Below are 25,120 nucleotides of genomic sequence, written 5' to 3' on the forward strand. Positions count from 1 at the left end.
ATTTTAGAATATTTTTGAGCTTCCCTGTGTGAAATTTAATAACCCACGCTATAACAATATGACGTTCGGGATTATACGAGCTTGGAAAATTAATAGCGATATCGCGTTATTTAATTAAAAATTGCGCACACAAGGACGCGCTTATAGCGAGTGATTAAGAACTCGTTTAGCAAACATAAATTCGCGGTCGGGCGATTAATTTCCCGAGAGCTAAGGTGCAGCGTCGCGAGAAAAAGCGCGCGATTCTCGTTATAAAGCTATATAAATAAACGAAATACTGCGCGCGTATAATCTGTGCCTAAGTAGTGACCCAAATGTACGGGCTTTCATCCGCTCTCTCTCTCTTTCTTATGCAGATCCAAGTGGGAGTTCCTCTTTGTGGAAATTATATTTTAAATCGAGCCGTACAAATTATACAAAATATAAATTTATCCATGTAAGAACTACCGAGACTGAGAGTACGGGGGCCCGTACTGGCTTTTTACTTGTAGACGATTTATTGTCCGCCTGTATTGGCTCGACTATTTTCCCATTACTGATTTGATAAGAACTAGCCAGTGTCGGATGAATGCATAGTCCTAGTAAAGATTGCCGAACTGTAGTTGTGCTTAATATTTGGAAACCGTCTCGCGTTATAAGTTCATTCGATTCCGCCCGTAGTTGCTATTGATCAAAACAAAAACACATCCATAACCTGACTAACCTCTTTCTGGTATAAATAAAAGTATAGCATTTCAAGAAAGATGACTAAGTTACCTTACACGTATGTGAAAAAAAGAGCTCTTAAAAGAGCAAGAATTTCTTCAGGATCTGCGAGCAAACACAGTTCGCATTCTTCAGTGTGCTCTGAAACTGATAGTGATGCAAAAGTTATTAAAACGACTAGTTTTCGAGATTCCAAAATAAACGCTGAACGTGTATATGAACATGAACATTACGATGAAAATGACACAAAATCTATTACTATGGCCAAATCGACTGATAGTTGTGCAAGTGAAAGTTTCGATCAGGTAGTTAGTGAACAAAATCAAAATTCACACGTATTTATAAAATCAATATTAGATTGTACCTTTACGTATACTTAACCTTAACTCTTACATTTTGATCTACAGGGTGGGCCATTTTAATCAAACCAGTCTAATAACTCCTAAATTAAGCCATGAACAGAAAAATTGTTCAGATGAAAGTTGTCCAGGATCAAGGGGGACATCTTTTTGTGCAATTAGTTTTGACCTTGAACTCAAATTTCAAGGTCATTTGAAGGTCAAATTTTTTTTAAATAGGAACCCCTATTTTTGATAGCATATTTGGAAAGAACAGGAAATTTTACGTCCGAAACGGTATTTCAAAATTTTTTTCATGACCTTCACAAGGTCATTTCAAGGTCAAATGTTAAGAAATACTGTAATTGCAATTTAATCGCATTTTCTGATAGAATAATCGTAGTTAATGTACTTTTATGATGAATATTCAAACCCAATGTGACAATGACCATGAAAATATTTACCTTGAAAAGAAAATAATTCCCTAATTTCAGCGCTACCCAGGAACAACGACGTGGACGTATTAGGATTATGTTCCCTTTGGGGTGCTTTTTTAACGTGAGTCCCCTTGCCTCTCACTGGGGTGCTTGTTTACTGTGAGTCCCCTTGCCTCTCACTAGGATGCTTGTTTAACATTCGTTAACAAATTTTTAGTGGTCAAAAGTAAATTTTGAAGTAAACATGATAATTTTAAATATTTGAGTTCTTAATGGGAGTGGGAAATGGAACGTTAAAAATCAATGTTGTCAATCATTCACGGTCGAAGCAGAGTCAAGTAAAAGTTTAACGTTTTAAAAGCGTAAAAAAATGGTTAAACAATAAAGGTTGAACATCACCAACCAAATGTGACTTCACCCGTGGCTCGAATACCAAACTTTGATCCGGTCAATCAATTTTTTTTGGACTCAATGCATTTGTTCCACTTGGGTATAATGAAATCAATTTTTGAAAAATATACTGATAAAAGTAGTAAAAAAAATTAGGTTCAAAACAAAAATGTGAATTAGAAGGAATTTTGAAAGATATAAGTCCGCATATTACTATGGAATTTCAAAGAAAATCATTTAATTTACAAGAACAGAGTCATTGGAAAGCCACACAGTATAGATTTATTTTATTGTACATACTTCCTTTTTGATTTAAAAAATTTATAACAACAAATAAGTACAAACATTTATTGTTACTCTATGTTGCGAGTCGAATTCTATTTAATGAAGAGCTTGCTGTAAGTCAAGCTGATTATGCAGATACTTTACTAAAGAAATTTTTCTTATTAATGCCTAAGATGTATGGCAATGATTCCCAAGTTATGAACTTTCATAACCTAATTCACGTTGCAAGTGATGTCAAATACATGAACGCTTCTCTGTCATCTTTCTCAGCGTTTCCATTTGAAAAATGTCTCGGTCAAATCCGTAAGTTGATTCGGAGTCCAAACAATCCTTTAGTTCAAGTAACTCGCCGATTACATGAAATGCAATCTGTCACAACTAAATTTGTTCGAAAAAATTATGTGTTTAGTAGATGTTTAAAAAAGGATTTCTCAAATGCGAAAAGCTATTTAGGAAAGAATGACGAAGTGTGAATTATTAGAGATAACGTTTAGAGAAAATACTATAAAAACTGTGAAACCTAACAATGTAGTTTCCTTGAAAAACGGTCGAATTTTAGGAATAAATCGATTGTTCTTTGATGGACAAACGCTGAAAATGCAAGGTCATTATTTAAAGTGTGAAAATTCTTTTGAATACCCGTGTGAATCAAAGAATGTTGGTGTGCAACAACTTGTAAAAAATCGAAAACGTTAAAAACTCACGATTGTGATAATATTTAAAAAAAATGTTTAAAAATAATGATCACTACAAAGTGTTATATAATTGAATTACTTCACATGTGAATATTTGATAATAAAATCGAATAAAAAAGAGTGTAACACGAGAAAGAATCTTTATTGCTTATTTATTTACAAATTAAAAATTTGATTCTGTGCATGTGCACATACGATTTTTTGACATTCCCTGCGCGAAACTCAAGTAAAACTTTGAACACATCGTATCAAAAAATAAGTTACCTCGAGTATATTACAATTTATAAATTATAATTCCATTATACGTTTCGATAATTCAACGTTTTTTAAAAATTATGAAAATTCAACCCGCATTCGAATTTAATTTCTCTTTTGTCTCGACTTTGTTGCTATGGACTGTTTAATTATCTTTCGCGCTCATTTCACACGTACGAAAACTGGAGCGCTTGCCCTGTCGAACTTAACCCAAAAGGAAACGATGATTACTTTTGAAAGTTCAAAATGCCACTACGCGCCTCGACTAAGTTTGCTATAGTTGTTTTCAAAAATTACACGCTGAAGAACGGAAAACAAGCCGTCGAACTTGTGCCACGCTCTTGGCTGTATGAAAACCAATATACGTGGTTTTGCGTGTATCCGCCGAGCAACGATTACAAGTTTGTCTCTGACTGGGTGAAATCGGAGAAAGATCCCGACATTGACTGGATTGCATATGAACTCGAGCTTTTAAAAGAAGCAAGTGAGTAAATTTTAATATTTTAACATATAGTACGCAAAATCATATGTACGCCGAGTACAGGATACGAGTGATATTGAACTTGTTGTAGGCTATACATAAATTATTTTTCTAGGAAACTATGAACAAGGGATGCGACGACTAGAAAAATCATTCGAGGTGGGAGATATTTCGAGCTCAGATATGGACGAACACATTGGCAATGGTGTTGATGCTCCGCAACGTGTGCTTGAAAGTGCTGAAGCTGAATTCGAGCTTGATGAATTGCCGCCTCCACCTGTGCTTGAAAAACCCGCCCCGACAAATTCCAGAAAAAGAGCCAATGAAGTTGAGGTTATCGAGACTGAAGAGCCAGTAAATAAAAAAAGTAAGTCAACAACTAGCCTAAAAATTGTATTTACAACGCGTAATTCTAAAACAATACACATTTATAACATTGCGTTATTCTTTGAAGGTCGTGCACTTATAACGAAGAAAGACTTAGAAGAGCTAGAGACGAATTTAAGCAAAAAAATAAATCGTATCAAGGCCAACATACAATACGATTTGCGCGAGTTTTTAAAGAACCTCAACATGAATATGCCAATTTTTGGAGGCTGCAGGGGTGCAAATTCTTCCGACGTTCCCTTTTTCTGTGCAAGAGGAATTTCAACAATTCGATGAGACTTTAGCCCTGGATGAAGGAAAAAAACGCATTGGTAATTACCAACATATTTATTATTTTTCTTTTTTACTTCTTTACACTAATAAAGTGCGCGTATATATTTTTATTTGTTAACTTTAGGTTTGGCATAATCACTACGAGCAAAATTTAAAATTAGCTCGTAGTGATTATCAAAACCTAAAATTTAAAAATACAACTAGCATTAAAGTCATGGATTATTATATTTATTTGTGTTCATCATTTTTTTCCAGAAAACTAGAATGGTTCGACTGGACATCCGAGAAGATTGTTTCAAGGTAGCGCTTGGGAAAATTTTGAAGGCCATTATCACGAAAGCCGTCCAAACTAACTATTCAGCTTGCGGAAGAAAAATTAAGGGCCAGGGATAGCTGGATTTCAGCAGTACCAACACCTACAAAATATTGACCGGTATGAATATTTAAAAATTGATTATCTAAAACTATATAAAATGTAAAGTTCTAATGAAAAATTTGCTGTAAGATTGGAAAGCATAACAAGTTATGCATCACGCTGGTTTTCCGGTGCACCTGATAGAGAGAAGGGCAAGCAAAATCGCAGTTCTTAAAAAAAATCAGTTGATGAACATTATTTTGTTAAAAAGTTATGTTTATGCTTATGTTATCGTTTTCTACGAAGATTTAAGGTTATTTAAACCATATATGTAAACATAATTCAATAAATCCAAATCTTACTATAAAACATGTTTTTCATGTATTTATTACCTAAAATTTTTTGAAGTTTCATAGTTTTATTTGGGCGAATTCTCTGGAACCTGGTATAACGGGATTTTGCGAGAGTACAGATAGTACTGGTTGAAAGCTATGGGCCAGTATACATTTTACACCCCTGGGCCGTTCTTATCATTTCAGTAAAGGAGTCAGCACTGGGGCAATTATTGACAACCAGTACTGCAGCACTAACTGCCATTACTGTTTCATTATTGGGCCGTAGCTTGCCTCTTTCATGGATAATTAAACAAAATTTAATCCCACGCAGTCAAAAGCGCATACTGAAGGAGTTATGGCGTAATTCTGCGTGAACTTTCATTAGTCTTTCGGTTGAATGTGATACCAAGTCACGAGATTAAATGTGTATGTGATGTGAAGTAGACTAGAAGCTCCTGTATATGTATAGCGACGCCTATAGATAAACACCAACGGCGAATTTGCTCTACGTGCAAGGAGATAATATTTATGAAGTAAGATAGCATTAGCGGCTCAAGCGGCAGGTCTATATTGGCAAAGATGTTTTTGGCAGAGGCGGCTAACCCTGCTATTAACGCCTTCTGTGGCAAATCCTGATGAGGGTTATAGAAAAGTGCCTATACGCCACCTAGCGTCGCTAGGCAGAGACTCTAGAGTGTAAGCGGTGGGAGGGATGGAGGCCAGTCCAAAACGGTTTCCTTTTACGACTAGCTATGCTATACTGTAGCGTCGCTCTTTTTTCTTTCCGTGCATACGTAATTCGATGCAAACAAAGAAGAGAATGCAGGGGGAGAATATCCATGTTGTAAATGAATCATTCATGCGCTGGATTTCATTGGACTTCTTGCCCCGAAGCTGCTGCAAACGAATTTGAGTTCCTTGTCCGTTTGTTCTTTCATTGTAATTCATTCTTAAAATTAGATCGACATTGAGAATACACGAATAAAAGCGCGACTCGTAATCAACAAGAATCAAGATTCATCGTCTGGAAATAAATGAAACCCGCATTATAAGCAAGCACATTTCCCAGAGAGTGAGAGCAACGAAACGTCGTGAGCCAAGCATGCATGTGCATCAGCCACGATAGAATCTGGGATATGAGCTGCAAGCGGATGCCTATCCTTGAACGCCGGCAAAATGAAAACAAAGACCTCATCCGCTTATACGACCTCGGAGAAGTATGCAGCGGCGATAAATGCAGGAAATATGTTTGACATCCGCACAAGCTCGGCCAGCAAATTCGTAGTCGCGCACCGAAACGCCGGCGCACATCTCCGCTAGGGAAGTAATATAGCGCCATTATACGTCGAGAAGCGGCTCGGCAAAAACTGCTCTCGGCCAATGAAATACGGAATTTATCGCGCGACTCGTGTGTTTTCCATACCCTCCTCGTGAGATCGATACAAAAAGCGCAAGCTTCGCATGTGTGAGATTTCTTTTTTTGGTGTCGTTATTAGATTTAAAAATCGTCCGCGTGCGTATTTCTATCGATACTGTTTAGGGCGGAGGCTCAACCCAGATATTTCCAGTCGTAATTTCAGCGGAAGCAGAGGGCCCGGATGTGTTTTCCCGAAGGTGCGGGTGCAGTAAAAATTCATATACGCGGTATAGCTGTACCTTTACTGCGAAGTGAAATCAGTGAAATATATTTTTGTGTTTTTTACGATGTACTCTGTAAAAGTCGAAGCTACGAGAGAGAGGTGAGGGAAAAATAAGCGATGAGGGGAACAATGAAAGGTCGAGCCATAAATTCGCGGAGAAGAATAATAAAGGCCGGTTTAGCGGGGTTTATTCGAAAATATCGTATCGTAAATTTCGCTTTGACTGATTATAAAAAATACTGTGTATAAATCTCTGTATATTCTTTTGAAAGGTGAAACATTGCGAGTACATACTGTGACGATGGATCGAATTTCATCGGTAATATTCAAAAGGAACGCGAGTAACCGAATATCATTCAATTTATCGCTGTAAGAGTGATAAATTTGCAAAAGCTTGTGTTTGAAAAATAACCGAATCAGAAAACAGAACGCTTCGCACCAGTGAAAACCTTCTCGTCGAACAAAACCGCGACTCGCCACCAAGGCACAAGCTAATCCACATATCATACCTGGCTAATTCCCTCTCGTCGCCGATGTGTAAATTCGTGGACCGCAGTTTCCCACCAGGCTCGGCAACCGCAAAACCAACAGCTCTTATACCTACATACTTCTACGCCGAGAGCGAACTCGCCGTGAATTAAAGACTAGACCGCGTCTCTCGTTGTTCCGCGCAAAAATCTCTCGACTATGTAAATTCGCGTGAGCCGAAAGTTGAGAAGAAGCCACGGCCATAACTGCCTCTCCGGCGTACCTAAAAACGGAACTTTTCTCGAGCGAATAATCGAGTTCCGACGAGTGGTAATTTGTTTGGGGCGTGAGAGTGGCTCTGCCTAAATTTGCGCTTGGGATGAGAGGCTGCATAGATATGTATATGGATGGCGAGAGGATTTTTTTTTATTGGAGAGGCAAGTTCTCGGGAATTTGCATCCTGGACGGAGAGGCACATCTTGCGACTTTTTAGTCGAGAGTCTGATATTTGCATGGCTGTTGCTGTGCTATTCTGAGAATATTTATGCGTTTCGTCATCGCACTGATAGGTAAGGTGATCTCGTTAGAAAAATCGTTAGTAAGATAGCTGCTCAGATTGTATGATTCAGACACTCAACTAAAATTCTGCGACTTCCACCAACAATTTTTTCCTAAACGTTCCAAAACTTCCAGACCAGCATAAGTGCTCACTCCCTGAGAAAATCATCAAATTTCAAGCAAACCAAACAAAAGCATCGGGAAAGTCACAAAATCACCGCATTATCCACTCGAAGAAATCCCCGAGACCCACTCGTACAAACCTAAATCCAGCCAAGCAAAGAGCCGCGATTATTTCCCTGCGTTCTCCACTTAATTCTTCCTCCTGAGAGAGCAAGCGAGGAAAAAAACAGCTTCAGTAGTGGCTCTGCTCGCGCTCGAGTGGCCGCGTTTCAAGAGATCGAGCGACGGCCAATAAAACGACGACTATAATGCACTACATACTGTACACCGAAACTCTCTCTCCCACCGGGATGCTGGCGATAACGGACAAGCTGTTGCTGTGTGCTTTCGATGTCGCGATATCCCGGATAAGATGAATCGAGGTCTGTTGTCGGAATTTTTGTACACCGGCCAAAACGGTGACGAGCTGCTGTTGTGTATTTTACACACACTTTCGGAGGATTTGGTGCAAGTATAGGTGTAGGAATGTTTAGTTTTTGTTTATGCGTCGTCTCACGTGCTGTGTGTTCAATTTTGATTTTTTTAACGACAGCTGGCTCTCGAAGCTTTCGTTCATATGTATGGAGCCTCGTTAGAGGCATAACAATACTCTGGAATCAGCATTTGGGTTTGAAAAAGCCCGAATCGACAGCGGGACAGTTATAGGGAAAGCCAATAACCGTCATCTTTCACGCGCGTATAATTGTCCGCTTGAATAAGCGCGTGTCACTGCGGAATGTGATTTCGGTCCATAAACCTTGAATGCGACATTATGTGCACGCGTTCGATTTCGACGCGTCGAAATGCCGAGAGAGGAAATCATATTGACCGACGACATACCGCTTCCCTTAGTAATTGTTTTCAGATGCATAATCGTTGCGCATATATAGTCTATATATTCGGTAGGTATAGGCACGACCTAATTTTTTTCCAGAAGATGCACAACGTCTTTTTGATTTTCTGCAAGAAGGAAAGTTTCGAATTTGAAAGTTTGCCACTGCAGGCAGTTGAGAGACTTCGGAAAATTCGAGCAAAGTCCAATAGTTAAATTCTCGTCGTCGACTCTATCAACCAAAGATCGATTACGCACACTCGAGTTGCAATTTAAGATGTAGAAAATAATGTTGAATATAAATAGCTCCTTTCACCTAACAGTAGGTGCTATAAAATTACTCTTCAATATACACAGCAATTATAGCATGAACGACAGAAGGTCATCCGAGGAACAAATTATAATAAAATTATGCATTCAAATAGTTTCCATAGCGCTACTAAATAATTACGCACAAAATAATACACCACTTTTTTCCACAGCGCATAAGCTAACCCGAAAGAAGAAGAAGTATAAGCTCCGAGAAAACTGGCCCGAAAACTCTCGCAACTAAATTTCTCCACGACTTGTCATCGGCTCGGAGCTATATACGAAGAGAGTGCAAGTTTACCAATCGACTTCAAACTTGCCCGGCCGAAGATGCTTTTAGACGTCAGAAATAAACTTGTCCGGCCGTCTCCCTCGCACAAATTGACTCCTGCTTCATAACCCGTCCGCTCGATCATCTTCCCTCTTAATTGCAAAAATCTGCTTGACGGATATCCCCGTCTCATTGTAAAGAAAAATAAACGTAAACGACAGCTTCGAGCCCAGTTCGCTCTGATCTTCGTGTCTCTTTATTTTTAGATGCGTATTCGTCGTGATAGTCGTCAAGGTGTTAAATGCGCCGTGTGCGTGACTTTTTCTACGTACATCCAGAAGAAAGGGGGGCATATAGAGGTGGTTACGCATTCTTTCAGGGTGGAAATGCAGAAAAAAAGTGTATAATAAGTAAAAGCGAACGAGGCTAGAGTGTAGTCGTAACGAAGGAAGCTTGATTTATTATATACTCGTAGTTATCGTTCTCAGTGTGTTCACTTCGCGATCGCGCACATTAGCGCAGCGGCTGTGCTTTATTATATCCCATACGCGCGTGTTTCAGAGCACTCGAAAGCGTAAATACGCGGATTTACTGCCTGTCGATGGCTTCTCGCGTCGAGATTTTATTACGTCTGCTTTTCTCTCCGATGTGTATGCGTCGTATAACTATAGAAAAAAAGCGTTAATCAAAGAGAAAGCTCGGTATAAATGGAAATTTAAAACAAATAACTCATCGCCCCTCAGGTACACATTACCATATTTGATGTATCATCAAGCGGACGGCCATAAAACACGCTTAATTGTCTCCGGCGAAATTCATCATCGAAACGTGTTCCCCGTCGGCGCACGTGATTCTCTCTCCCTCTCTCTCTCTCTCTCTCTCTCTCTCTCTCTCTCTCTCTCACTGTAAAGTCGCACACTTTTTACACACCGTGGGCATAAATCGTGAGAAGGGTATTCAAATGACATGGAACCACCGCGAGTAAAACATCATAAAAAAAGGGAATCCGCACACGCGAGAAAGAGAAAGTTTGAATTCGATTCGCGCGTCACGCGGTAACAGTCGACGAGTTTTCAGAGTATTGATATTGGCAGGTATTTCTTTTTTCTTTTCCTGCTCGTTGTTTATACGCGCGAACGAATGATCGATGATTGTCGTTGTTGGGAGCTTCGTTTGTTTTCATGTAGTGCTGAACTTTTTCGTTCTTTCAAGGCTTCAATTTTTCTCGCGGACTCTAGCCTCGTGTCGACGGATGAAAGAAAATAAAGGAGTATAGAAACTACAACGAAAAGTGTGTGTAATAAAAAGAGGGTTTCATATAGGGTGTATAAATAGAGTCTCGCAGGGGGTAACATAGGTCCAGAACAGAATCAATGTATAATATCATAATATAAAACGGCAGGCGGATGCAGATAGACCATCATCAGCATCATAACAATAAAAAGAAAAGATACGAGTTTAAAAAGAGGAGCAAAGAAAGAAAGGTGAAAGTATAAAGATGATAATAATAAAAGTATAGAGAACACAGAGACAGCTCGTCTGTCTTACTCTTGTCGCTTTTCTTGCGAGTCTTCATAGCTGCCGGCGAGCCAGGCATGGCGCAGGCCTCCGTGTCCCCCGACAGCTTAAAGCCTGGTGTTGGTGTCCTGTGCTAGGAGCCCTTCTCGCTCTTACGGCGATATCCCTCCCGGAGCAACAACGACGACGAAGACGTGAAGCAGAGCTATACGGGATGTGTCGAATCGACGGGTGCACGCGCGATACTGAACGGCACCGGAGGCGCCAGCAGCAGAACTTCGAAGAGTGAGGCAGAGAGAGAGAGAGAAAGAGAGAGAGAGAGACTCTGCGCAGCACGAGGTGCGTGCGCGCGACCCCGACCGCTGATATGCCGGGCTCTCGCTGTCCTAGGGAGGGATGTGTGATGCTGAGTGAGCGAAGGACAAGGACAAGCGGAGGCTGGGGTGTTTTTTCTTTGGATCTTGTCGTATACGGGGTATATTTGTGTTTTTTCGCTGAGGTTTCGAGTGGTTGAGTTTTTGGCAAGTTGAGTTGGTGAAGTATAAGGGCTCGGTTGAAAACTTAGCATAAAATGAACTAATTATAAAGTCGATCGAAAACAGGATTCTCAATCCTTCCTGCTATACAAATCATTAAAATTAAATGGGAAACTATATTGATGTGTCTGCAAAAATTAATTCAATCCATGCTGTGAACTTTTATTCTTCTTTACTGAAGTTGATCAGTTGATTTGTAATATCTCCTAAGAGTTTCACAGTCACACTGAGAGACACACTCAAAATCAAACACTATATAAACAAAACAGTGATGATACTAATAAAGAGTAGGGTTTCTTGGCATTCCAGCGATCAGGTCAGTACGAGTCGGACTGTACAAAAGAGAGCACGAAATGAAGAACTTATAAAATTGATTTCATTGTGTTCTCTGACTACACCTGTTTCCACTAATTCCAACAGAAACTCTATTTACTTTTACTTGGAATTATACTGGAATTTAGTTCAAGTTTTACTTGGAAAAAGAGGACAACTATTGAATTTCGGCTAAAAATCCATTCAGTCATGTTAACTTCAAAACTCGCGGACCAACGCAAAAATTGAAAACATAAGAATCGTTCAATATCGATGTTAATTTTTTCGTCCAACCCAATTTTTAACTAAAACTCAGCTGTATAATTCCCGACCTATTTTCAAAAATGGCGCATTTACGCTAAAACTTCACTAAAACTTCTTTCACCCGCAACCGACACTTACCCCCCCCCCCCCTTACCCTCCACCTTTATTTCTCGAACGAGTGTCTCTCGTGCGCGTGGTAAACATATAGGTATATAATAAACGCTTTTGCGCACACACAACACACGCTCCGTCAGAGAAGCGAGAGCGCAGAGTCTAGTGGCCACTACGGACGGATTAGCGATTAGCGAGCGCGTCGAGGGTGCTTGGGCGCATCCGCATATATATTACACGCGCCGCTAAACGAGCTTCGAGAATTTTCGGGCTGAAGAGTTATGCCGTCGAGCCGCTTATAGCTATATCGTCATTGCGGTTTGATATGGTATAGGGTATGGTATATAGTCCACGGTATAGGTATCCTGTAAGCAGAGGAAGTGGATGATACTTGAGGCTGAAAGGGAGGCAGGGACTCAGGAACTCAGCTCAAGTCGGCAATAAAATTTTCTGGATCCATCAGATGGTTTTGGATCCATCGATGATGGATTGGAGACAGGGATTTGGGTGAAGGACATTGTGAGAGCTTCATCACTGTGAATTAAAGCGCATTAATATAGATAACGCAGTCGTACGAGAAGAGGAGAGGCCCTTCGCATTTTTGTACGAAACTGATATGCGGGAAGGATATTGTCTTAATAACGTTGAGAACATTCCAGAGATGGCTGAGCAGAGGAAGAGACCGACAGCTTTGAATTATGAAGGAGACCTACGCAGACACCAACGCGTCGATGAAACATTATCCAAGAGCGAACAAGTTGGGTACAAAAGTTCTGGGTCCGTTTTCCAAGAAATTCAATCAGACTCAGATCATCCCTACACGAAGGGACTTTGTCGCGCAAGCTTAGTACCGCGGGTTCTCGCTGCTTTCTTGTGCCAAGGATAATTAGGATGGATTTTACAGCCCTAAGTGGTAGCTCGAGTGTGATATTTTTGAGACTTCCTCGAAATTCTTAATGAGAAATTTTGCAATTCGCCGCCTCGATCGTGAGAGAATCGTCTGCACGTCACCTCGTTTTCTCATCCCGACGGCCTCGTTATTCTAAAAAAGGCGGGCGCAAATTAAAAAAGTTTTCGACAAAAGTTTTCGCAAGCGCGCTTGAGTCGTCGTGTGAGATCGAACTTTGAATTTCTCCGCTCATTGATTTCGAGGGCGCGGTGTAGGTCCAAAAGAAGAAAACGCCTTGACCGCAGCTCGTTTTAGCCCCGCCGACACTTTGGTTCGTTGATCTTAAATTCTCCACGACAATCGCGACGAGATTGACTTTCGCTAATGAGTTTAATTATCGAAGCAGAATTCATGGCCAGAGTGTTTAAGAGGGTAAAAAGCGTCTCTTTATTGTTTCCGAAACTGTTTTATCTATCGTACGCTGAATAAGCACATTTACTTTAATAATTTGTATAATAATGCGGTTGTTTATTACATATACTAAAAGTAGATAGTAAAAGTTCATCGGGAGCAATAATATAGTACATTAAAGCTCAAAAAGTTAGTCGAATCAGTGTCGGTATGAAACTTTTCAGAAATAATTAAGATAAATCTAGAATAATGTATAAAATATAGGTGCATATCGATGGAACCTCCTTAAAAATTAAATGCTGCGTTTAATTTATTGTCGACTTCCTCGCAATGGCGTCCCTTATATCCTGCACATCCTCATCAGCGATCCCGTGTTATATTGCATCGGATGCAAATTTTCGCAGTGCAGGCGCGATGCGTGGGACAGTGTAAATTACGCTCGAGCTGCGCTGATGCCGCCTTAATTAACGCCATTGCGCACGACGATAAATTATTCGTCGACGATATAGACGGGGACTAAATAAACTTTGTCCGATGCGTGTGTAAGCGCTGACCTTGTAAGATGCGACGAACTTAAAAAAGGAGAAGCTAGCTGTTCCTCGTGATATTTTTACAATATTAATATTTACTTGCTTCGAACAGAGTAGCTGAATATATAGACGAAAATGCGTAACACAACGAACAGGGATTAAGTATGAAAAGGGTTATGGAAGAAGTTGGTAATTTATGCAGGAGAATTTCAATTTAACGCTCTCATGCTGTATATATCGAGTCTTGATCTATTATATATGTGTATTGGAATTTTATATTTAAACCTTGAATGAACAAAAGCTCAACGTTATAATATTAATAAATTCAAACATAAAATATCACTGCAGTTTAATGGTACTTATTATTTTCTCCGCTATTATATATTGAAGCTTTTATTTTAAAATCCTAATAAATTATAACCGAATCCTTTTAGAAGCTTGAACTACTGTATACTATTGTCGTTATTATTGCTCTAATATAAACTTCCATAACACAAAATGAAAGAGACGTTTTCTTTTTTTATTGCGACGGGAATTTGCGATCGAGAATAATTGCTTATCAGAGTATTTTTTAATGCATTTCATATAAATCAATATTTTGGGATCAAAATAATCTAATACCAGAGACATTTTCTTCTCAGGAAAATCCTACTGAAATCAAACTCTGAAATAAAGTTCCGAAGTGAACTATCAACAAAAGAAGACTTTTTTTACACCGGCACATCGCGCAGTATAAGGAGATTATACACATTCGACTTCGCAATTATATCAAAGTGCAGCTGATCAAGCGAGATTAAAAGACATCGTTTCAATTTCATTGTATGCAAAGTGGCTATAATACCAAGGCTAACGAGCCTCAAATCAGGAAGCTCTTGGATTCAATCTGCTCTCCACATAAAAAAAATATCCGGAAACTCCATTCCTGTAAAATTCACGTTTAATTGGAAAGTTGAAAAATCGAAAATCCAAACAATCTCTCAGCTCTCAACGGGGCCGCGCAATCAAAGCAATCTCCTAGAACCTGTACTACGGTGAGAAAACAAAAGCAACGACGAGTATATGCACATTCACTCGAAAAACTTGTTACGTATAAGCAACTCCTCCTCAAAGCCCTAACTAAGCCAAGACCTCGACACTCTTGCAGCGAGCAGCGCACAACTCATCCCGCTGAAACTCGCGCAACACGCATATACATATACATCCCACCGAGAGTTTTTCTTCCCGCCAACTAGCTGTATATCCTCGCCAGTCCCCTTTATTCCTTCGTATATAATTCATGCTCATCTCGAAGCAAGAAAAATAACTTTTTCTCCCTCATCCCACCGCGCACAAAAACATTCCACCGCCACTACGTCTGCGATATACAGTGCATGCATATATATATATATATATATAGGATCAGTGCCGCCAGAGGGATAATTGTTGCGTGCGGGCCGATCGATGCGACGCGTCGTTGCAAACTATAGCAAAAGAGGAATGAGCCGGAGCTTGCGAACTATGTGCGAAAAGTGGTGTGGGTTCGCTCGCGCCCGCGACTGGCTTTATTAATTCATAATTGCGCGGCGGACTGTTGTGTGCGTTGGGAAAAAGAGTCGCGGCAAGTTTTTTTGGGTCAATTTGCAGTAGCGTTGATGTCGGGATTATGCACTGCAGCTGGAGTGTACTGCGCTCGATTTACCTGTGTTTTGAGGAGCTTGCGTGTGCGAGTGTAGGTATTTCAGAGGGGGTTTGAGGTCGATGTTGAAAATTAGGGGGAAGATAGGTACGCATGCACTTTACAGCTGTTTGTTAAAATGGCCGGATATTTTTTTAAAAGGCTGACGTATATTTTGATAAAACGTAAGACAGGACATTGATGACACAAACCAGCGGAATCAGCTGCGGGATACGCGGTTTTTGTGAACAAATTATTTTTTCTTATGAAAATTTAACACAACCAAAGTTTAGTTGAAAAAATGGCATTGCGCACATAGAACAAATCTTGTTCGCGTGTACGAATGGCTAACTTTATGCATCATTGAAAACGGTGTCTAAGGGAGTACTTTGCGCACACTGTGCGTAAAATGCAAAATGAGTGCATATAAACACTGTGCCAAAGTACACTTAGGTATTAGTATGATTGCAAACGAAAAATGCACGTTTTTCAAAGAAGCTACGATACAAAAAACGATGCATTTTTAAAGTTAAGAGACATCCATTTCATTTCCATATGCACCATATTATAGCGCACGATCTCCCTTCCCTACTAATTATAGACAGGGGCTAACTCTAAACCCCGCTAATTACCCGGCATATTACTCAAAATGAATACCAGGGTTTACCGGATAAAATCCTCTATAGCCACTCTAAATTCGACTTTGATACTACGCCTCTAACCGCGTCATCAGAATCGCACCACATTTCAAAAGTACCCGAAAAATTTTCAAAAATAACTGCGTCTTTCGGCAAAAGCTGCCGTATAAACCGCTAATTCGCGCACACATTCACACCACTCGCGTGCATAAGGCGTGTGCAGCTCTCACTCTCTCCTCTATTGATCAGCGCAGGCGGGACTTTAATTATAGAGCGAGGAAACGAGAGCACAGAGCGCCTTTTTCCACGAGTTTTCCGCTTTTCGCGTCTCGCCTCATTTTTGCCTATAAGGCTCCGCTTAATTAACGGTCATCTCTCCCTCCTCCTCTCATACACGTGTATAAGAAGCGCGAGAAAGCCGACAAGCGATAGAGGTATACTTACGTATGTAGATACCCATATTGCGGCTAATCGGATTTCGATAATGAGTTTTTGAACGGTTACAACGGCTCGTGCGCAGTTGATCGAATTTCGTTTACGGACGCGCGCGGGGGGTGATCTTTTTTCCCGTGAATTGATGTGGATTTCGGACTCGGTGAGAGATTTTAACGCGTTTCAGGTGGAGTCGAGTCGAGTCAGATCTGATATCTCTCGTGTATAAACGTGCTTTTTACTCTTCATCGACATTTTTTTTGCAGGTTATATGCGTCGTGCAACACGTAGGCACTTAGCTAAATGTTCGGTAAATTCGCATAGGTCTTACATCAAAAATAGCTTAAAGTAAAGAAAAATGTCTAACCTGTGCAGCTAACGATGATCAGCATTCAAACTTATCCAATATGGCAACGGTTTCACTCCTCACACGCAGGCCGGCAACAAGTCTCTACACTTACGAGCCACTTACACTTACTACTTCGAAAAACCGAACATATTGTAGGTACGCACACCGACAGTTCTAAGGCCACTTATTTACCTACAGCAAAGAACCAAGCTTTCCGACGATCTGATGTGCACTGCGGTCTGCGGCATCCAGCTAACTAACCTAACCCCGTAATGAGAGGAATTCCAAACTCGACGAGAGAACGAGACTGTACAATAAAGAGCTATACTCACAGTCTTATGTAGATCCTCTCACAGGTAAGTAAAGCCGCATATCCTATACGAGAGGGGAGGAAACGGTCCCCGACGTTCAAATCCACGAATCGAGAAAGCTCGACACCGGTATTGGCCGTTCGCCTCTCCCCCTACACAGTCGGAAAACGTCGCGGCCACAGACACTCCACTCAGGTCCCATGATAAGTAGTCAGTCGTCAGATCTTCGCGCGCGTTTACCCTGTACGGACACCTCGACGTTCCTCGTCGTCACTTCTGCCGGTGCCATCGACCTCGTTACATGTCGTTCGGCACAGGAAGCTATATAGGTATATACACACCTGAAGCGCAGCGGTCGAGTCGTAGCTCGATGCGAATTAGTCGGAAGCAGTGTGGCTGTCTTTTTTTAAACGCACGTATATCTTGTCAGCAGCCAGTCACCCGGATGAGGCTCGAGAATGAACGCTGCAGCCAAGGATCTCTCCATTCTGTCGTACAAGGAGTTGCAAGCGCTGGCCGTGAAGCATCGGGTACCCGGTAATATAAAGGTAACGATTCTCGGCTCTTTTCTCCTGCTGACGCCATTGTTTTCCACTGTCGGCTTTTTCATTCATCATTCACGATCTCTGTAAGAGTATGTAGACGGAGAAACGACATTTCGCCTCGTACCGGCGTGAGATATACCTATATACACTCGGATTTTCGGATTGTTGAAATGGCAACGTTGCGCGCGGGAGTTATACACTTATACCCTATATACAGCGTTTTGGTTATTCACTTTATTCGCGAATTTTCCGATCAGCGATCAGCGAAAATTTCTCGAGGGTTAATAATTTCGAGGTTTCCCAACGTTCCACGAGGAATACACTGACGACCCGTGTGAGTTTGATCAACCTGAAGATTCCTGGCTGTGAAAATTTTACTTATTTTTTGCTATAAATTTTATAAGCACACCAAAAGAGCACTTCAGTTTGTTGAAAGACTGATTCTTTCTGCTTAAATTCCAATCTTAATTTAGGGAATGTTAACTGTTCAAAGCAGTCAAATGATGCTAGGTTGTGAATGGCAACATTGTAATTGAAGCTCCTCTATGCTCTGTCTAGTTCATCTATTCGTCAAATTTTAACTATCATTACCTACTTGCACACATTACTAAGTTAACTAAACTAGGTTTTATATTCTCATTGGGACTGCTTTGCGTAATTGGCCCAATGAAATGAGAGTGAATACTTAGAGATTTAGCAAACGTTATCATTTTTATTTGATAAATTAAAACCTTGATTTTTGTACAGAAACAATACCTCCTTGAAATTCTTCATGCAATCAACAAACGAGACAGCACAGAAGTAAGCAGGCTACTTTCTGATCTCAAAAAGAATCGTAAAAAAAGGACCAAACGTTTGAAGATGATGAAAACAGAGGATGACAGATCCTTACAAATGAATCTGCAAAATAATTCCCCAAATCTTCCTCTATTGCAGGATCATTATTTGTTTCCTGGACAGCAACAACAACAATATCAATTCCAATGGGTAAGAACAGAACTTAAGTTTTACAATTTAAGCAAGTAAAAAACTTATTTAGCCTAACTATCATGAAAGTACTTTTCTTCATGTTTCCATTTACTTACAGTTAAATGCTCCGCAGATAGGAGCAGAAGAAGAAATTGGAACGAGTAAGTTTGATGATTCGAGGTGCGCTTTAAGCTACAATGATTTTCAGCAATTGGTTCTCTACACCTCTCAAAATGTGTATGGTAACTGCGATACCAACAACAATTCTACGCTTTTAGATGAAATCATGGACCTCAGAACTGAAGCTACAGTATCCAATTATCGATCGAATTTGGATGTTACTCATTACAGTAATTCTGGTCAACAGTCCATAATACAACAACCAGCTAATGATAATGCAAGCAAGAAGATGTCTCTATTATTAAAAAAAATGCTGCAAGCTCCAGCTGGAGCTAATCTAGGAGAAATTGCAAGCCCTGTATCAAGTAAGTCACGAAACTTATTCTAAAATTTGTTTTCCGTTAACTATTATTTTATTTATATTTTAATTAAGAGCGGAAATGATTTGTGAATGTTGTAAAACTAACTACTTTATTGTACAATTTATAAAGCTTGGAATTTGGATACGTATCACGTGAGAGAACAGTCCCCAGACAACTCGGAAACCATGACAGCGAAATCCGACATAAACGAGAACGACGAGATGTGGCAGGACTGCGTGACGGGCACGGGCTTACCATATGTCTTCGAGAACGAGCAGAGCTACACGGACAATCCGTACTACAGGCGTAACAACAACGCATCGTACTATAGATCGCCTTTAGACAACGTTGCTGAGCAAAGCTCTTTGGTATGTATTTTGTCAAAACCTTATTGAATTTAATAATAGACAATCAGATAGTTAGACTTTGAATTGTATAAAAACGTTTTTAATTTCATATCGATATTAGAATATTTAATATTCAATCGAAAATATATTTTTTCTCGCTTAATCAGACTTACGAACAACAGGCCAGCAACCAGTATCAATTCAACTACGCACCGCAAACTGACCCTCAGGAAAACTGTCGGAGTTGGCTAGCCGCGACGGCCCTTGACGCATCCGATGCAATTGAGTACGGTGCGAACTCAAGGTTTATGATTTCTGATACGACTCTTCAGTATCAAAATTCTAACAATCTTGAAATTTCAAATCTCAGTCCAGAAGACTCGAATAATATTGTTCAACAAAACAATCAATACTGCTTGACCGATTCGCTGTACGGGGTAAGACACTTTTTCAAACATTAAGTACATATTATTTGTAAAGCTTCGTCCAATATTAGTAGAAATATGACGAGTTTAACAAGACAACTAGTTCCTTCTGCTACTTAAACTATTGTGTTATAATGATCTTTATTCTTAAATTTATAGAGAACAGAAAATAACAATCTTCTAGAGTCAAGCGAGATAACGCCGGACTTGAATCCAAACGCATCTCCCTTCTACCAACACTCGACGAGCCTAATCAAGAGCCGAGATCCACCTGACTATTACCAACAAATCTGTGGCACCACCGAATCGTCAGGGTTCGGGCAGAGCTTCTATGAGCCGCAGCAAAATCAACAGTCAAATCAGCAACAGCCAGCGGGCAATCAAAGCCAGCACTGCTCCGATTACTCGCAGCAATTGGTCGCGCCAATCTATCACGTGGATCTCGACAACGGCGCGTACGGTACACCCGGGCACTATCAAGAGCTGCAGCCACAGCAGCAGCAGCAGTCGAGCGCAACGTCTAATCATCCGACGGCCGATCCGCTGCAACAGGTGCAGGCGCCGTCACAGCCACAGCCGCAGCAGCCGAGTCAGCAATACGACAGCTATGCTCCGCCGGCATACATGCAGACCAACCCACCACCATACGGTTAGTTTGACGGGTTGTCATATCATAATCATTAACAACAAAATTAATAAAATACTTTTGAATGCAACTATATAACAATATTCCATTTAATTAATTTTATTTTTCAAATAACTAACGTTTTTTGCTTTGTCTACTTGCAGGTTCAGGAGTATTAGATAGCTACTGGCCTCGCTGGTCGTATAAAGATCAAGACGTTATATCTCAGCGCATAGGAGGCCGTGTGTTAGAAAACACTTTAAACATTTGTACACCGAATTATGTGGACTATGAAAAATTAAACGAAACGTGCAGCGTCTACAGCAACACAGCACCAGTAATGACGTTGCGCAAGGGCATAAATTCCGCGATTTCGAGCCAGGAGATGAGGAACGGCAGTGCCAGCACCAACAGTGAGTTCAGACAGCATAATTTCTCTTCAAATTGTCTACTGTATAACGAGGACGGAGCTGAACTTATCAGGAGAAATTTGACGCCACCTATCAGCTCTGCAGACACCGGTTACTTTTCGTTAACGCAGGAATCGGACGCAGAGTACATTTTATGATTGAGTTTATTCAAGATAGCGAAGAAATATTAACCTGATTCTAACGTGCTAATTCAGATAATTAGTATTATTATCTTCACAGTTTCTATTGAATCGACTCTCATAAAAGATCTAATAGTAGGAAATAATTTAATCGTGTGATTTCATCGCGCTGCCAAGACTAAGTTATTTTTTGCAGATAGTATAAGTCCTACGTCACTTTGTAGGTTTTCGTTTACTTATGATATTTTTTCTTTGAGATTATACGGGAATTTTTTTTAATGAATATTTAGCAGTGTTAGCTGTGGTGTTAGATTTACAGTGAGGTTACAGTAATCGGATATCATTCAACATAGAAAAACATGTCTTTTCGTGTGATTCTCTATGGTTGTAGTATAGGTATACGTACTGCAAGCTGGGTTTGTATAATACGATTATTACCTATGCACCAAATGATACCTGAATTTTTATAGATTTACAATATTTTTTGTACCAAGTATTCACAGATGCTAACAAGAAAAGTTACTCGATAAATTTTGTTATCGTTATCATTTCTGATTTTAAAACTTTACAGTTGATTATGCCTTAACAGCTTAAGTAACAAACAAATCAATATTTCCTTTTCATACTGTGCAGTATATGAAACGAATTATCTATATGTAAAACATCACTGTTACAGATTAAATTATTTTAATCGCGAAACATCAGAAGTTAATAATGACCAATTGAGTCTTCTATGTGCCTATAAGTACATCTGTATATATTACATAATAAGTGAATAACTAAATAAGCAAAACAAGAAAAGAGTCTGACTATGTTAGTACGAACCATCATCTTAAGGATGTTTGTATTTTTATGTATGTATACATACGCTCATACAAAATGAATCTCCTAGTCGAGGATTTTCAGACTTGTAGAGTATAGCATATAAACGCGTAGTAATTATATATTATTTAAAATGTATCTTTTGTACCCGATTCAAAAGTTTTCCAATAGAATAAAAACGAGTTCCTAGCATTGCTGTTTAAACAAAGTAAACATGTGTAAGGTAATAAGCGTGCCTTAAATAACTATCATGCATCAAAAGTAGCGCTTGTTTCGTGCAAAGAAGGCAGGCGTACCATAAAAAGTTCCTTCGTAAATAATTGAAAAGAAAAGCCTTTGTCGATTGTGTAGTAAATTGTATACTGAAAAACATTTGCTCACGTTATCACTCACATTCCAAGCAACGAAGTTACAGCGGTTGTATTTAATTTTGTATCATCATACAAACTTCGACGAATATTTTACGGTTAATAAAATTTTTCTTAAAAAATTAATGCCTCCAATTCAATTATAGATTCTAAACACGCAGTTGTGCTATCTAATTTATAAAAAAATAAGTTGCTTAAAACCGACCTTGAACTGGTTCAGGCTGAAACTGCTGCTTGATGTAATTAAACACCCTGAGAGGTATGGAATCCTTGGGTCGATGCCGGTAAACGATCTCGCTGTCGGGGGTCGTACTGCAGGAGCCTCGCCGGTCGCCGGACGAGCCACCTCTGCTGCCCGTCGTCACGTGCACGCTGTACATGTTGCGAGCGCGCGAGCGCGACTAGTCTCGCTCCTAAGCGAACCTTGCCTTTTTTTTCGCAAAGAAGTGGGGCTGCTGTCGACTATAGACCTGCTGACGACGGCGGGAGGGGCTGTGTTGCTCGGCTCGAGTTCACTGATCTATAGTATGCAGGTTTATCGTTGCTGCGACGGAATAATTGCGCTTATGGCCGAGCTGGAAGGGAGCCTGCCCTGTGGAATGCGAACGATTGAAAGAGCGCTGGGCACGATTATACGTAGCGGTTGCGTGGCGCGATTAATTATTCACTGTGTTTGTTTTTATTGTTTTTATAGTAGAGCTATTTTTATCCGATTCCGGAGATCGATATTTCGCGGAACTATGACAAATTCTTTTAATCATAACTGAATAAATTAAAGAAACTATAGCTATTGCATCTTCGTTCTGCGAATGACTTTTATTTTTACACCGATTAATTGCACTGATTTAGATAGAGTTTTTCTGATCTGTCAAAAAGTTTGGTTTCTTGGAAACAAGTACTATGCCTGGCTCTGTTCTCGTCATATATCTACTGGTATATTCTCTTTTTGCATATAATTGTGCTTTAAAGCAAAGTTTCATTGGCCTGTTTGAAACTTCAACTTGTACTTAAAGGGGTCGAACTCTTTTTTAATGCAGCGTCGTTTTGCTTTCTAAACAATAGGAAAATACTTCAGAAGAACTCGTAAGTTCTCTTTCATTTTTTCTCTCGTTTCAGTTTGCAATTCCCTTTGAGTGAAATATATGTCTTTTCTAGAAAAGAATATCAATCTTGCTTGCAATTGTTAAAATGTGAATAATTAAAAATAAAAAGAAAAACCAGCATGTGTTTCTTGTTAAGTCTTGATTTGTTATAGTAAGATCTTAGTTTATTAAACCGGATTTTTTAAGAGCAAGAGACGGTACATTACTTAGACGCTTCAAGATGTCAAGGGCACATGTGAGATTTTACATTGCCATTGTTATTTAGCGCTGTCCTACAGAAACTTCGAACACAAGTTTTGTCAGAGATTAAACGCGGTACTGATGAGACTTAAGAATAATGTATTGAAAAAACAAACAACTTTTGAGTTTCTTGTGAAATCGACAAGAAACTTTTAAATTTGAATTCGAAAAAAAAATCTAAACATTTTTTTAATAAACGATGAAAATCGTATACAAAAGTCGACTGCAATGCTGTTCATTAATTTTACAGGTGATTTAAGTGCGTCGCAGGATCGTTCCAATTAATTAAAAACGCTCGTTTTGGTTGACTTTTTGCGCCGCGAAGCTTTTAAGTTATGCCTCTGACCCACTGTCGACTGCTTTTTCGCATTTTCAGGTGGTTTCCAATTTAAAATACATGCAAATTGCTGCGGAACAAAGCGCGCAACTCTTATTTTCTCAAAAGTTTGAATATTTCAATAAAATCCTAGTTATTGTGAGAAATTGTTCTTAATTAGAGGTACTATTATAATGTTTAACTATTTCAAATTATACCACATCTTTAGTTTTCAATGTTTAAATCTCAATCAAAAGGAAGCAAATTCATTATACTGAACATTCACATTCAACTTCATCAAACTACGGAATATTTGATGTTAATCAGCTAAAAGCTCGTGACCTATGGCAACCTCCGGTATAATTCAAGTATTCAATCACACGCTATGAAAACATTGGTTTCGGACTAACTCAACGATGTAAAAGCATAAATACACTACTGCAGTACACTTTTAATGTAGACGATCTACAGAACTCTTAATCGAGAAGCTATGCTTTTTTGCAAAACTTAAGTAAGAAACACAAAAAGTTAAGCCGAAAACTCGTTAAAAACATGTTCTCTTAAATGAACGTAAGTTAAAGAAACATATACAGCTATAAACGCGAAAAGCATTCTCCTTACCAAGCGCAAAATCCTGCCGTCGCCGTATAACTATATGCTATAGTCAAATGTGTTTCAGCAAGCGAACTCCTCCAAAAAAGCAAGCGACTGTCTACGCGCAGTTTGAAAGTGAGAAAAAGGAAAAACAGCGAGTTTATACAATCCGGTAAAATTCACAAAACGCGCGCGCGCGCGCGCGCACAGAACCGCAGCCGTCGAGCGTCCGCGCGAAACTCGGTTCCCTTTTGCGCGCTGCTCCGCGATGCAGCCCACCTGCTACTATATACTGTAATATAAGTACGTGCCACCGGCGCTACTGCCGCAGCCGCGGAAAAAGAAAAGCTAGACACACACATGCGGAAAAGCGGTCGCGAGCAGAAAGAGAGTCTCTCTCTCTCTCTCTCTGCGCGAACGGTAGACACTTGAAAGAGAGAAAGAGAGAGAAAGGCTGCATCTTTAATGAGGTCCTTCACTGCCGGAATACTATCTCGAGTCTAATTATTTCACCGCGGACAAATGCGCATTCCCCCACTGCCGAGCATTTTTCGCCTTTTTTCCCCGTATAGGTGTACATATTGCTCTCCGAGCTGCAAGTAT

At 39.8% G+C, this 25,120-nt stretch overlaps 4 protein-coding genes across 11 annotated transcripts in view; 2 read left to right on the forward strand and 2 right to left on the reverse strand.

The window, feature by feature from the left end:
• Nucleotides 1-17,079, reverse strand: part of LOC100116126 (cellular tumor antigen p53) — a 58,419-nt gene extending 41,340 nt beyond the window's left edge. The window contains exon 1 of the mRNA XM_016986188.3: nt 16,839-17,079. The gene's annotated coding sequence lies outside the window, so the exon portion shown is untranslated. The remainder of the gene's footprint in view (nt 1-16,838) is intronic.
• The window catches only part of LOC100121497 (Kv channel-interacting protein 1), a 51,795-nt gene extending 27,044 nt beyond the window's left edge, over nt 1-24,751 (reverse strand). The window contains exons 1-2 of one of the 3 annotated variants that reach the window (XM_001605058.6): nt 24,545-24,751; nt 22,470-22,856 (exon numbers count right to left, since the gene is read on the reverse strand). In XM_001605058.6, coding sequence (XP_001605108.2) covers nt 22,470-22,644 — 175 coding nt within the window. In that variant the 5' untranslated portion in view covers nt 22,645-22,856; nt 24,545-24,751. Of the gene's footprint in view, nt 1-10,724; nt 10,977-22,469; nt 22,857-24,544 lie in introns of those variants that run through there. The other 2 variants (XM_016986191.3, XM_003424690.4) reach the window with 2 other exon arrangements.
• Nucleotides 1,942-4,833, forward strand: LOC103315584. The gene is made up of 5 exons (XM_008205227.4): nt 1,942-3,589; nt 3,702-3,953; nt 4,041-4,284; nt 4,502-4,679; nt 4,752-4,833. Exons 1-3 carry the CDS (start codon nt 3,352-3,354, stop codon nt 4,247-4,249), a joined length of 699 nt encoding a protein of 232 aa, XP_008203449.1. The 5' UTR covers nt 1,942-3,351; the 3' UTR covers nt 4,250-4,284; nt 4,502-4,679; nt 4,752-4,833.
• Nucleotides 17,199-22,386, forward strand: LOC100679988. 6 transcript variants are annotated; one of them, XM_008205217.3, is made up of 8 exons: nt 17,205-17,679; nt 18,424-18,663; nt 18,764-18,806; nt 18,924-19,130; nt 19,257-19,495; nt 19,642-19,911; nt 20,059-20,548; nt 20,689-22,386. In XM_008205217.3, the coding sequence occupies exons 1-8, from the start codon at nt 17,590-17,592 to the stop codon at nt 21,090-21,092; spliced, it is 1,983 nt and encodes a 660-aa protein (XP_008203439.1). In that variant the 5' UTR covers nt 17,205-17,589; the 3' UTR covers nt 21,093-22,386. The 6 variants fall into 6 exon arrangements, with proteins under 6 accessions (XP_008203432.1, XP_016841672.1, XP_008203439.1 ...); XM_016986184.2 differs by having other exon boundaries at nt 18,779-18,806; XM_008205207.4 differs by having other exon boundaries at nt 17,205-17,460; nt 17,562-17,679; nt 18,764-19,130.
• Nucleotides 24,752-25,120: the final 369 nt, after the last annotated feature.

The sequence above is a fragment of the Nasonia vitripennis genome, chromosome 5, assembly GCF_009193385.2.
Source record: "Nasonia vitripennis strain AsymCx chromosome 5, Nvit_psr_1.1, whole genome shotgun sequence".
Taxonomy (NCBI): Eukaryota; Metazoa; Arthropoda; class Insecta; order Hymenoptera; family Pteromalidae; genus Nasonia; species Nasonia vitripennis.

Excerpts from the sequence above, each read along its gene's own strand:
- LOC103315584 (XM_008205227.4), top strand. The coding sequence starts at position 3,352 with ATGCCACTACGCGCCTCGACTAAGTTTGCTATAGTTGTTTTCAAAAAT. Across the intron at positions 3,590-3,701 it reads CGAGCTTTTAAAAGAAGCAA|GAAACTATGAACAAGGGATG; the intron begins GTGAGTAAATTT and ends TTATTTTTCTAG. Across the intron at positions 3,954-4,040 it reads AGAGCCAGTAAATAAAAAAA|GTCGTGCACTTATAACGAAG; the intron begins GTAAGTCAACAA and ends TATTCTTTGAAG.
- LOC100679988 (XM_008205207.4), top strand. The coding sequence starts at position 17,590 with ATGAACGCTGCAGCCAAGGATCTCTCCATTCTGTCGTACAAGGAGTTG. Across the intron at positions 19,496-19,641 it reads TTGCTGAGCAAAGCTCTTTG|ACTTACGAACAACAGGCCAG; the intron begins GTATGTATTTTG and ends TCGCTTAATCAG. Across the intron at positions 20,549-20,688 it reads GACCAACCCACCACCATACG|GTTCAGGAGTATTAGATAGC; the intron begins GTTAGTTTGACG and ends GTCTACTTGCAG.